This window comes from Protomyctophum parallelum (genome assembly GCF_964188405.1).
Source record: "Protomyctophum parallelum genome assembly, chromosome: 3".
Classification (NCBI taxonomy): domain Eukaryota; kingdom Metazoa; phylum Chordata; class Actinopteri; order Myctophiformes; family Myctophidae; genus Protomyctophum; species Protomyctophum parallelum.
In genome coordinates, this window is record NC_139698.1 from 47,021,057 (window position 1) to 47,034,981 (window position 13,925).

General features: G+C 44.3%; 1 protein-coding gene across 4 annotated transcripts in view; it reads right to left on the minus strand.

Annotated features, from left to right (window-relative positions):
• The window catches only part of hace1 (HECT domain and ankyrin repeat containing E3 ubiquitin protein ligase 1), a 31,307-nt gene that overhangs the window by 5,323 nt on the left and 12,059 nt on the right, over positions 1–13,925 (minus strand). For 3 of the 4 annotated variants that reach the window (XM_083761381.1, XM_083761380.1, XM_083761379.1), the window contains 10 exons: positions 13,115–13,351; positions 12,863–12,984; positions 11,713–11,781; positions 11,037–11,124; positions 9,448–9,559; positions 8,450–8,547; positions 7,891–7,978; positions 7,281–7,430; positions 4,663–4,859; positions 717–848 (listed from right to left, as the gene is read on the minus strand). In XM_083761381.1, the coding sequence (XP_083617507.1) occupies positions 717–848; positions 4,663–4,859; positions 7,281–7,430; positions 7,891–7,978; positions 8,450–8,547; positions 9,448–9,559; positions 11,037–11,124; positions 11,713–11,781; positions 12,863–12,984; positions 13,115–13,351 (1,293 nt within the window). Of the gene's footprint in view, positions 1–716; positions 849–3,359; positions 3,468–4,662; positions 4,860–7,280; positions 7,431–7,890; positions 7,979–8,449; positions 8,548–9,447; positions 9,560–11,036; positions 11,125–11,712; positions 11,782–12,862; positions 12,985–13,114; positions 13,352–13,925 lie in introns of those variants that run through there. The other variant, XM_083761382.1, reaches the window with a different exon arrangement.

Consider the following 13,925-nt stretch of genomic DNA (forward strand, 5'->3'; position numbering starts at 1 on the left):
TACAGTAAAGGCCGTCGGGATCGGGAGTCGAACCCGCAGCACACTGCCAGACTGGATTACCAGCCAAGGTGCCTGGACCACTGAGCCATGGCCCAGGCCTATAATTATTTATTTTATTAAGGTATATTATATATCTCTGCTGTCAGGCAGAAACCAGTGGTGATAATGTACAAAATATTAACTTTTCAGGAAATAAACATTTTGCTTGTTGTTTTAGAACATCACAATACTTCCTCATCAAAATCGGTAAGGTGACTTTATACATTGTCACTTGACTGTGTCTTTATATTATCATCACTTTACCCAAATACAGCGGGGAGTGGAGTTAGGAGGTTTTTGACCATTAATGTAGAGAAAACTTTATTTTTTTCCGTCTGACTTCGTCATTCAAATAAATGATGGACAAATCAAATCAAATCATCTCCACGAGTTTTAGTTAGGTGGTTTGACCGACAGTTTGAGGAGGTTTAGTCAGAAGCGCTTTTTAATGCTTTTCATTGGTTCAATATTTGTAAAATCCACACGTAAAGGTTGTTCAATAGAACACAAAAAAAGAAACGTTGAAAAATGGAGATGGTTTCTGTCACAAAAAACACGTGATTTGATTAATCAAAAAAGTAATCAATAAGAAAAATCGATCCAAAAATAATCAATAGTTGCAGCCATGACAGAACGTGAGAGAAACATAGAGACAGAGAGGAGAGGAGAAAACTAACCAGTTCATATTCGTCAAAGAGCTGTATGAGCGACGGGGGGATGAAGGTGTGGAATCCGTGCAGAAAGGCATTTATCTGCGGTTGGATGGCTCGAGTCATCCTCAGCTCCGTCACCAGCTGTACATACTCCGCCTGCAGAGATGAGAGGCGCGCGCACACACACACACACACACACACACACACACACACACACACACACGTCACCGAGACACAAGGTGGGGGAGAGAGAGGAAAGACGGCGGTGGAGGACACAGAGGAGAGAGACAGGGAGGACAGTGAGTTAACGGTTACATGACATACATTTTTCATTGATTGTTATTTTAGTTTGAGGTTGTTTTTGTTTTTTTTAGGTTTTCTGACCTCAATTACCCAAACAACCTGAACTTTGAACATTCAGTGGATTGTCTGTGGTTTTCTCTGTGTGTTCCTAAACCTTTTGAGCTGCAATGAAGCAATTTGCCAGCATCGCCTCTGCGCCGCAAAAAAATCACACTTGTGTGAAGTGAGGGGCGCTCTTATCATAACTGGTAAATGGTGCATTTATATAGCGCCTTTATCAAAGCCGCTTTACAGAGATTGTGCATTACATTCACACATTCACACGACGATACCGGAGGAAACCATGCAAGGCACCAACCTGCATATCATATCAGGAGCAATTAAGAGTTTCAGAGTCTTGCTCAAGGACACTTCGACACTAAAGGTTATTACACACTGGCGAATTAGCGACGCGATTTCGCATTTTCGGGGCGCTTTTTCGCCAGTGTGTAATAACCTTAACTCTGGGGGAGCCCAGGATCGAACTGGGAACCTTGAGGTTCCCATCCGGTCACTCTACCCCTGAGCCGCTGCCGCCCCTGTCATCATCATAAATCACATTTCACGCTCAGCCAATCAGCTGAGGACATTCCGTGCTCATACACACAAAGCTGTGCATAGGGGCCCTCAAAAATACCACCAGTAAATTAAAAGTGTACTGGCCCACTGCTGTAGTGCCTCCTGCCTTGTAAAGCACTGCCCCCCGCAGGCCGCTGTGTGTACTACACACCAATAAAATGCTTTTAGTGTGAAAGCTGTAGGAGGGGAAAAGATCAATTCCTCATTTATGACCACCAGTGGATGTATGTGGCAGAGCTGGTAGAGCAGCACTCTGCACAACAATGCACCTAAAGCAATAATTACAATTGATTCAGCGTGCGGAGATGAAACCATTAGGTTTGAATGTCTTTTCTCTCCCCACTATAATCTCGTATTGACTCAGTTAACTCTTCTTTTCTCTCCCCACTATAACCTCGTATTGACTCAGTTAACTCTTAACACAGATGGTGATTCTACGTCATGAGTCCATTATAGTAATTGTCTACATAGCTTACAGTAGCTCTACAGGAATTCACTCCACAGTCCACATAGTGTATCCACTGTTTCCCAAACAATGGGTCGGGGCCCATTTTAGGGTCACAGAGTGACAAGTTTGTTGGGTTCTTTGCATTTATTACTAGTAGTAGTAGTAGTAATATTAAGTATCTTGCAACGCACAGGTCCTGGACCTCTTGAGAGCAGGAGTGGACCTGGTGAGACGTAGGAGTGGCCCGGGCAGGAGTCAACCCACAGAGCCTAGTCCTTCCACGCGCCAGATTGATCTACCTCCCAGACCCGGCAGAGTAGTTCTGGAGCATCGGATTGTGTGGCCCTGGTCTTGCCCTAATGGGACTGATCGAGGGTAGCTACTGGGACGTACATCTGGAATTGATCACCCCGGCTGGGTCATCTGAGTGAGGGGTATGATGCTCAAGAGACCCGAAACCCCGATGACTTTGGGATACATCACTGTCCCAGACGCACGCATCCATGCAATGTTTTTTTTTTCTTTCTAGTATTATTATTTATTATATTCATATGTCAAAAGGATTTTCTAAATCTTCAAAAAAGATTTAACTAGATAGTAGTAGATAATCTTATCACGAATCAACACAAAACAATTAGATTAGATCAGAACAATCGATTACCGGTAGTCTAATTAACCACTGCAGATCGTCAAAACGCGTTGCTTCGCACCGCATTTTGAGCTTGTAGATCTGCTACTTCCTGATGCTTTTGTGTGACGCTGTAGTATGATCAAGTACAGCGTTAATTTACGAAAACACAAACCGTTAGAATAGAAGGATATAAGAGGTTTCTGCCCGACAACAGTGATATATCCGTATATTTATTTTATAATGGTTCATTAAGTGCCGATGACGTAGATCAAAGTCTTTATAGTGGTTCATGATAAATTGCGGTCGTAATGCTACATACAATATATTAGCATTGGGTTGCTAAGCAATGAAGTAAACAGAAAATGTACTGTAAGCAAGATGGCCACGTACATCCACTGACCAATCGTGTAAACATCTTTTCAAATGCCTTTATCTCAGATTCCTTTCAGAGATTGAGCCCCTGATCAAAATACAGTAAGCAACCAAATAACTGACAATACAATGTCCTCCCCGGGTGAAAAAAAAGAAAATACGAGGGTCTGTCACTCACAACACGCATCATTTTTCTACATTCGGTTCTGAAAGTGTTCGGCTTCAGGTGGAACCTTCAAATTAAGGGCTTCATTGAAAAATGCTGGCGGTTAAGTTAGAATTAATGAATTAATACCTGGCAGTGACTTAATCGTAATCGAGGCAAAAGTGTAAAATAACGGTTGATTGGTCCCATTGCCCAGCCTACTGTACAACAGCATAATGTGTGTTATGTGGACCAGACCTTGTTGTCCTGGGTCACCAGGATGCTGGTCTACTGTACAACAGCATAATGTGTGTTACTGTATGTGGACCAGACCTTGTTGTCCTGGGTCACCAGGATGCTGGTCTACTGTACAACAGCATAATGTGTGTTATGTGGACCAGACCTTGTTGTCCTGGGTCACCAGGATGCTGGTCTACTGTACAACAGCATAATGTGTGTTATGTGGACCAGACCTTGTTGTCCTGGGTCACCAGGATGCTGGTCTACTGTACAACAGCATAATGTGTGTTATGTGGACCAGACCTTGTTGTCCTGGGTCACCAGGATGCTGGTCTACTGTACAACAGCATAATGTGTGTTATGTGGACCAGACCTTGTTGTCCTGGGTCACCAGGATGCTGGTCTACTGTACAACAGCATAATGTGTGTTATGTGGACCAGACCTTGTTGTCCTGGGTCACCAGGATGCTGGTCTACTGTACAACAGCATAATGTGTGTTATGTGGACCAGACCTTGTTGTCCTGGGTCACCAGGATGCTGGTCTACTGTACAACAGCATAATGTGTGTTATGTGGACCAGACCTTGTTGTCCTGGGTCACCAGGATGCTGGTCTACTGTACAACAGCATAATGTGTGTTATGTGGACCAGACCTTGTTGTCCTGGGTCACCAGGATGCTGGTCTACTGTACAACAGCATAATGTGTGTTATGTGGACCAGACCTTGTTGTCCTGGGTCACCAGGATGCTGGTCTACTGTACAACAGCATAATGTGTGTTATGTGGACCAGACCTTGTTGTCCTGGGTCACCAGGATGCTGGTCTACTGTACAACAGCATAATGTGTGTTATGTGGACCAGACCTTGTTGTCCTGGGTCACCAGGATGCTGGTCTACTGTACAACAGCATAATGTGTGTTATGTGGACCAGACCTTGTTGTCCTGGGTCACCAGGATGCTGGTCTACTGTACAACAGCATAATGTGTGTTATGTGGACCAGACCTTGTTGTCCTGGGTCACCAGGATGCTGGTCTACTGTACAACAGCATAATGTGTGTTATGTGGACCAGACCTTGTTGTCCTGGGTCACCAGGATGCTGGTCTACTGTACAACAGCATAATGTGTGTTATGTGGACCAGACCTTGTTGTCCTGGGTCACCAGGATGCTGGTCTACTGTACAACAGCATAATGTGTGTTATGTGGACCAGACCTTGTTGTCCTGGGTCACCAGGATGCTGGTTCCTCCAGGTTTGAGCGGCATTTCCTCCATGGCTCCGAACACGTCCGTCTCCACGGAGAAGGTGAGCTCCAGGCCCAGGTCGCTGATGTCATTGTCCAGGATCCACTGCAGATTCTTGGCGTACTCCGGATCGATGGACGACACGTCCTGGTAGTTCACTGGGATCCCTGTGAGACACACAGGAAGCAAGTACTCTCGAGTCAGAGTCGATCTCCCGTCTTCAACTAATGCAAAACTGCTAGATCAGTGGTACTCAATCCGTGGGGCCCCCGAGGGGTTCCTTAACCCAATCTGTGCTTTCCTCAAGATCTCTCGTGGAAAGTTATTAAGGTCATCTGGGCCATCCACGAGAAACACGCAATTTGATGAAAAATAATTTAAAGATATATTATTTTATTTAGCTTTTTTTTTTGCCTCGGTTATCTTCCACGGCTAGCATCCATACGTAGGCCTCTCGTTGTAGAAACAGCGTACGTGATATTCCACGGTACACGTGCACAAAATAGCTGAAACCATCTGCTAAAGCTGTTTGTGAATTATTGGAATTATTATGAAAATGTTTAACAACACAGAGCTTCGGTTATGGGTTCTCTACGAACCCTTTCCAGAGGGGCGAAAAATGAATACATTTAGTGGTACTTGACATGAAAAGGTTTGAGAAGCACTGTGCTAGATTATTAACCAACTCTAAGAACCACATTACGAGTCCTACGACCAACCTGGCTTCTCTCCACTGGCTGCCGGTTCGTTTCAGAATTGATTTTAAGCTTTCACTTATAACTTCTAAACCCCTACAAGGCCAGGATCTAACCCCTACAAGGCCAGGATCCTAGCTATATTTTACATATCGCTGATATCGGAAAGAAACCACCTAACTCCAAAATGTTCAATTTTCAGGAAATAAAAAAATCCTTATATTTTGAAAACAAAGCAATAGTGCCACATGAAAGTTGGTGTTGTGACTTTATATTGTCAATTACTTGCATGAGACGGAGAGAGGTGGTGGAGTTAGCTGCTTTAGCAGATAGTTTTTAGGGTCCAATGGAGTTAAAAGGGTTTTGTCCAAAGAGTTTTTTACAACTTTCCATTGGTTCAATATATTCAAAACAACACACAGACTTAAAGGGTGTTCAATAGCACTGATTTATGCAAAAACCTCAAAAATGGAGTTAAAAGGTTTCTTCCCGACAGCAAGGATATGCTGGAACCATAATATAAGCCTGTCGGATGCAGCCTTCAGGTAGTGCTCTCTTGGCAGCCCTAGGCTCTGGAATGCCTTGCCTGAGGCTAGTAAAGGTTTTTTTAATGCAAATTGATTTTTGTAGTGCTGCACTGCACTTACAGTATATGTATGTTTTATCTTGTTTTGTAAAGAACTTTGTAACCCGGTGTTCAACTGGCTGTTCAAAGGTAACTTTAAGCATAGGCAGTCTAGCCTGGAAGACGCTTGTTTAATGCCGGCATTAAAACTGTGTCCGGGTAGCTCGGAGCTCTCACCTTTGGACCACAAGTTCATGGGTTCGATGCCAGGCACTGCAGTGCCAACACAGCGTACTGTATTAGTAGCACGGCTTGGGTGCGCCAAGTCGTGCGGGTACTGGGAGTACTGGTAGCTGATGGTAGGTGTGGTGCTCCACCTAAGCAATCCATCTCCCAGGATTCTAGCGCAGTGGTTCCCAAACTTTTTCATGTCAAGGACCCCCAAATTGACACGAATTAGCCTACGGACCCCCCATTAGAAAGATATGCCAGGGACCCCCCATAAGAGAAGATTTGTACGGCTCTAGCAGAGATTCCCAACCCGTTTAATCAAGGACCCCCAGTTTGACATGCATTAAGCTACGGACCCCCATTTCTATCTCTGGGACCCCCAATTTATAGTGTAAAATCAATGTTAATTGAACTCTGAGAGTGTACAAAAGGAACGTGTGTGTGTGTGTGTGTGTGTGTGTGTGTGTGTGTGTGTGTATGTGTGTGTGTGTGTGTGTGTGTGTCTGTGTCTGTGTGCCCGTAAATGGTAAATGGTAAATGGTGCATTTATATAGCGCCTTTATCCAAGGCGCTTTACAGAGATTGTGCATTACATTCACCCATTCAGACACACATTCATACACCGATGGCAGCGGAAACCATGCAAGGCACCAACTAGCACATCGGGAGCAATTAGGGGTTCAGTGTCTTGCTCAAGGACACTTCGACAGTAACTCTGGGGGAGCCCGGGTTCGAACTGGCAACCTTGCGGTTACCATCCAGGCACTCTACCCCTGAGCCACCGCCACCCATGGGCTGACGGCATTGCGTCCTCTCCTCCACTGTCTTTCTGTGCGTCCCCCACTGCACTGTAGTATAGCCATCCAGATACATAGGCTCCGCTAGCCTATATCAAATATGTTTGAAAATTGATCATGATCAACTCGGGGCGGTTCAGATTGGATCTTTGAACACTCACAGATCAGGGGGATCATCATCACTGCAAAAACTGACTGGTGGTCACCCCACCACCGAAAATCCAGACTGTGAATGAGCCTTAAGGGGGACAGACTCCCAAGTCTGGCTGATACCGGCAATAAGCCACTCTTTCTGCTCACCCAGGATGTGCTTGTAGAAGGAGCGTGTGAAGTAGATGTTGACCAGCTGACGGTGGTACAGCGCCAGGCCCAGGATCTGACCCGCAAACTGGAAGAAGTTCAGATGGTCCGGGTTCACAGAGGAGTTGCTGTTTGGCTGGAATGTGGTACCTAGTATTTACATGCACACGCACACACGGTGTTAATGATCTTAAAAATATATTATGATATTAGCATTCAGCACTGATATTCCCTGATATTCATTATATTCATCATCAACATATTATGGCTGCAACTGACGATTATCTTCTGTATGGTTATTCTATCGAATCATTATTATTATTATCATTATTAATTATAATCGATCAAATCAATAGTCAGATCAAGCCTTATTTTATTCAACAGAATGAAAAACTTAAGAAGAAAAAAAAGTTGCCGATCTAGCACACGCATGAGCTTGTAGATTGGCTATTTCCGTCTTTCAAATATCACTGCCTCTGAACCTGTCATTCTCTTTACAGCCAGCAACACACTGCCAATCTGCACTTTGATTACAGTTTGCTTGAATCAATGTGGTGTCGATAAGGCAAATTAGGCAATGAAGAATTTCCATAGTAGAGGTTGATGGTACCGTCAGCTGATTGGGTGAAGAGACCATAGTCGGGGTTGACGATCTCATTGGACAGGACGTCGAACCACTCCCGAACAACACCCTGGCCCTGGAAAACACAACATTACACATTCTTTCTTTCTTTTAGACAGTCAAAATTATTTCAGATAGTAACAATTGTTTTGCATAATCGTCAAAATCGTTTCCATGTTGAAAAATGTTCAGACATTATAGCCTGACACTCACAGTTTTAATTTTGTTTTAGCGATTCAGGGCTGGAGCCAGGCTATCAGAATTAGTGAAAATACTACAAGATCATAGCGTGTCCCAATGTGGCAACAACAACACAATGAAATTATTAATTACAATCATTTGATTGAAACCGTCAAGTAAAATGTCAGGATCATGACAGGCCTAGCTCTGAGCAGGACTTGACTGTGGACTTCAGACCTAGACTTCAAGCACTAGCAGCAGCAACAAGCCAGCTGACAAACAGCCACAATACAAGACTACAACACAATGTGTCTGCCTCACAATCCATAGTGAAAACTTTTATAATAGTGTCTCTTGCGACACCCACCATCCCCTCCTCTCCGTGGAATCGCACAGCAATGCCTTGCTTGAGTTTCTCATTGGTGGACTTGGAGACCATTTCACAGCTACTCCTGAATATGGAGTCTGTTAATATGACAGACAAAACAACAATACAAGAAATTTAAAAAAGCACACAATTTCTTCTTATTCAACAAAAGCAGCACAGATGCCAAAGTAGTAAAAGTAGCACATAAAGTCAAGTTATGGAGGAAGCTAGCGGTTTTAGCACGGATGGGAAAAATAATGGAGTTGAGTTAATGTTGTCTGTTAATGTTTTTTTTGTCTGTGGTACGGCATTTAAGTGACGTGACGTGCGCATGCACACAGAACAGCTGATAGCCTAGTAGTGTATGAGAGTTTTGGACACAAAAGTACTAAAAAGTCTGCTTTGGACAAATCTCTTCTTTGATGGAGGAGGAGGCATTCTTGTCGCGTTTCAAGCCAACATAACACCAACGAATCAGTACAGTAGCTGTGTTGCTTTTATATCGTGTATGAGAACATTCAGGTAAACAGTTAAACCTGTTGTTATGCAAAGTATTTGATTTTGGTACTTGACACGTCGTGGTGAATCTAGGGGGCAAAGTAACAACTGGGTACATGGTGCGTCTTCTCTTGAATCTACAGTAGGGGAGACATTCTATCATGCACACGTGTGCAGACTGTACAGTGTACACCGTACCGTGCACTGTCCCACATGAATGATCGCATTGTGGCACGTTGTGGGCTTATCTGCTATATTAAAACATATTTTTTAATATAGCAGATAAGCCCACAACATATATGTTGGTGTGGGGGGGGGGGGTCCCTGGCACAAAATACTTTTTAGATGGGGGTCCTTTGAGTACCACTGGTCTAAGAAGTTAAGAACGAAGGTACAAAAGTGCCAAAGAAATAACTTAAAAAGTAAGAGGTGCTCTGAGGTAATGAGGAATGGATGCTGGAGTGAAGGACAGAGAAGGGCAGGGTCTGCAGCATAGATACCTCTGTGGATGAGCAGGATGTCGTTCTCGTTGACCGGTCGATGGACCATGTCGGAGTCGGGCTGGCCGGCCAACAGGTGCTCATAGAACCACTCGCAGCGTTCCTTGAAGGGCTGCGGGTGAAAACCAAACTTCCTCAGCACTTTCTAATGCTAACCCAGCACCTTCCATAAGCTGGAACTTTGTGAGCTTTTAGAGCAGCTATTTTTCAAAAAATGTGAAAAGATGTACTCAGGGTTAGCACTACGTCCTGAGCAGGGCCCAGGGTTCTGAGAAGGTTATTTGAAAATGAGGCATAGCGAATATATGGAAACACATCTAGTGAAATACGTTAAGCAACAGTGTGGACCTCTTAGTTCTTGTAGTCGAAAAAGAGCCATTAAAACCAATTACACAAAACTTTTTTTTTTAAGAACCAATGGCTCCGAAGCCTCCAGTGTTGAAACAACTCCTCTGCAATGCAGAGAGGGTATAATTTATGCCATTGTTCTCTATGCAAAAGAGAGAGAGAGAGAGAGAGAGAGAGAGAGAGAGCACTTTGGAATATTTTTCAACACTACAACAAGCGATTACACCGTTTTAAAGTGGATTTTCATGACAAGCAACTCAGCGATCGGTGCACTGGCCTGGAAGACACTTGTTTAATGCCGGCATTAAAACTGTGTCCGGGTAGCTCGGAGCTCTCACCTTTGAACCACAAGTTCATGGGTTCGATGCCAGGCACTGCAGTGCCAACACAGCGTACTGTATTAGTAGCACGGCTTGGGTGCGCCAAGTCGTGCAGGTACTGGGAGTACTGGGAGCTGATGGTAGGAGTGGTGCTCCACCTCAGCAATCCATCTCCCAGGACTCTAGCGCAGTGGTTCCCAAACTTTTTCATGTCAAGGACCCCCAAATTGACACAAATTAGCCTACGGACCCCCCATTAGAAAAGATATGCCAGGGACCCCACATAAGAGAAGATTTTTACGGCTCTAGCTGAGAGAGAGAGAGAGAGAGAGAGAGAGAGAGAGAGAAATGCACTTCTCTCCCCAGGGGCACAGCGAGAGAAGACGAATCTGGTAGATGAGATCGAATTCGGCAGGTTAAAGTCTGTAATTAAAACAAGGGACCTCTCCCAGGTGGGTCATAATCCATGGGTAACGAGGCTCGCACGCCGCAGCTCAAATATGAATACTGAGCAATGAGCAAGCGAACGCCACCACCAAACACTCAAAGCGGAGCACTTAAAAGTTTATGGAGCTGTGTAAAACGGGAACTTAAGAAGAGAAGTGTTATCGCCTTGGAAATAATGCTGTTAAACGAACCCACCATGTAGACACGGCTTGTCTCAAAATCACTCTTAAAAGTTATAAGGTGTGTCAGGCACGATTTGTGCTCTGTTGTCGCCAGTGTGGTGCCATGTGGTAGCAGATCTACAAGCTCACGACCTTGCAGTTTCCCATAAATCAATACCCTATTTTAAACGTCATGCTGTGACACTGAAAATGACATATAGTGACATTTCACTTTCTTTAATCGTAATCAAGGCACAATTTTGAAAATAATTGAAGTGATATGGCTCAGACCAGGCTATCACACACATCTCACCTGGCCCTTAATGATGTGCATGAAGCGCGACATGAGCTCTGGACATTCTAGAAGGAAGTGGAAGTGATTAAAGATGATCTTTGGATTCCTGGCACACACAGAGAGAGAAAGAGAGAGAGAGAGAGAGAGAGGGGGGAGGTCAGATATAAACGAGGTCTGTCACAATTATTACACAAACACCTGATTGCAATTGTTTGCGCATCTACACGGCTATTACCACTTTTTTAATTATTATTTATTTAAAGAATAAAGTGATTAAAATATGGGCATTATTTTAGCCACAGTACATTGTTTATTTTCTCGTGGCGGAAATGCAGGCGCCAGCGGCAGTGCGGCAGTTAAGGTACAGACACAGATACAGTCCTAGGAAGAATAAACATCACAAAAACCCTATGCAATTTCTGTGTAAAAAGCCTAAAAGGCAAACAAGAATTCTACTTATGTTCCAATGTTCAATTCCAATCATCATGATTGTACTAGACTTTATAAAAATAAAAATAAAGTTTGATGAAACAGATTAGAGAGAGAGAGAGAGAGAGAGAGAGAGAGAGAGAGAGAGAGAGAGAGGCAGAGAGAAAAGCAAACAGAGAGGCGAGGAGGAGTAGCTCAATCAATATCGAGTCTCCGGGTACTAAATGAGGGGGCTGATATCTGGCGGAGCACCATATCGACTCACCTGGTTACAAAAACTTTGAGCACCTCATCATGCTTGCAGACAAACTCGATAAATCGCGGCGATGTCATCCTAGATGAGGAAAGAGGGATAAACAGAGACAGGGGAGAGTGAGAAAATACAAATAGGGAAGAGCTAAAGGGACAAACCGATTTCACTGCAGCTTTTACTGCAGAGGCATCAGGGATGCTGCATGCAACGCTGACTCACTCGTCTGAACACTTTTACCAGCCATTCCAAATTAAACATTCATACTGGCTCATGAAGAGAGACCTGACCGTCAGTTATTCAGAGGGCAGCTGAAAAACCAGGACACGAGATGAGCTAAAACAGTACTTACTTTAACTGCCAATAACGGAGTTAAGCATCTCTTTGATGATCTAATTGCCACTAACTGTAATTATGGACAAGCAGGTGGTGCTGGAGAGACAGTGTATGAACACATTAGAATCAGGAAAGTGAGAAAAGTCATTGATACTTAGCCTGATAAACCATCCCGATCGTGTGAATTCACATTATCATGCGTCTCCTTCAGATAATGTGAATTCATTCAATACGGCAATCAAGTAGCTTTTCATGTACTTGCACTTTTTATCTTTCTAAAACAGGGTCTGTCTGTCTGACTGTCTGTCTGTGTAATTATGTCCTCTCAGTCAGTGGGATGCAACAGCAGTGACAACACAGAGATGTGTGTGGGGAGTGGAATCACTTGGCACAACGACAGGAGAAAGATCATTTTCGAGGGTTTGACCACTATTGACTTCCATGAAATTAAAGTTACATTTAATTATCATTTAAAAAAAAAAGTATAAAACATGTATAACCACTTGAACCATAGCATCCCTATTCTGGGGCCAACATAAACAGTCTACAATCTACACAATCACAATGCGCAATGCTTTGTGGAACATGACAACTATTTTCGTGTAGATATTTTAGTGTAGTCCAACAACAGTGCGTAGACTCTACGCACTGTTGTTGGACTACACTAAAAGTGTAGAGCCCAATGCAATCAACTAAGAATAGTTGGCACTGATGATGATCGGTCCAGCCGTTTGTGAGTTTAGCTCCAGATACACTTAACAGTACAGACACAGACACAGACAGACAGACCCATGTCTAGTGGGCTGACCTACAGAGATCCATTCCTCACCCTTGTGGCATCTGGCAGGAGCAGCACATGTAGAAGGCCTGGATGACGGCGCTGAGGCGGCTGGCCGTCATGGAGATGACGTCCTCACCGTCGACGTACACCTGCTCCGTTTCCCCCACGACCTGCAGGCGGGTAGGCCCGTCGTCATGGTTACTATGAGATCGTCTAATGGCAGTTATTTTATAACGATCATTTCCATGTCGAAAACCTTTCGTACATTTTGAAATGTACATAAAATGACATAATCGTCACCTGCGGGTCCAGCGAGGCTGGCAGCATGGCGGCGGCCAGGGGGGGAGGAGCCCCCGGTGGCGGCGAGGCGGCGGAGGAGGTGGGGTCTCCTCCTCCTCCCGCCTCCCGCTGCTTGAGGAGGAGGGAGGCGATCTCACTGCCCGGCGACGGGGAGCAGGGGTCCTGGCTGCTGCGGTCCAGCTCGGTGGAGATCAGCACCAGCCACTCGTCCAGGGAGTGCCACAGCAGCTCCATGGGCTGGAAGGTGGAACGCAGAGAGAAACATTTATTACAGGCCTGGCCGGAAACCCATGTCCCATTTCTATTTTCTTTCTTTTGGGGTCTGACGATGCCGATCCGGAATTTGGAGAGTCCCGATTTTTGATGAACAAGCAGGCAAGGAAATATAAAATAAACATACACTGAACTTTGTTTTATTTAACCACTTAAATAAAAAAAATCTAAAGTGACAGCCATATCAGGCCTACCTGAAGAAAAAAAAAAGCTAGCGGATGTTTACTTCAGTTTGAACCGGAACAAAACAATCGGCCATCTCACATCAGAGCAATGGAGTTCATTTGTCTGTGTGATTAAAGTTTTTGTCATATCTAAGTCAAATTAAGCTCTAATCAACCCTGAATAACGCATTTTGAGCGCATTATGCGCCATAATGCAAATAAAGACGCCATGTGTGCGTGCATTCTTGCCGTATTTACGTGGACGCGACCTATGTCCCTGGATTAACCACAATAAATCAAATCTCGTTATCTCGGGCATGGCGTCCTGGACAAAGGTAAGTTTATCTCGTTATCTCGGGCGTGGTGTTTCAAGA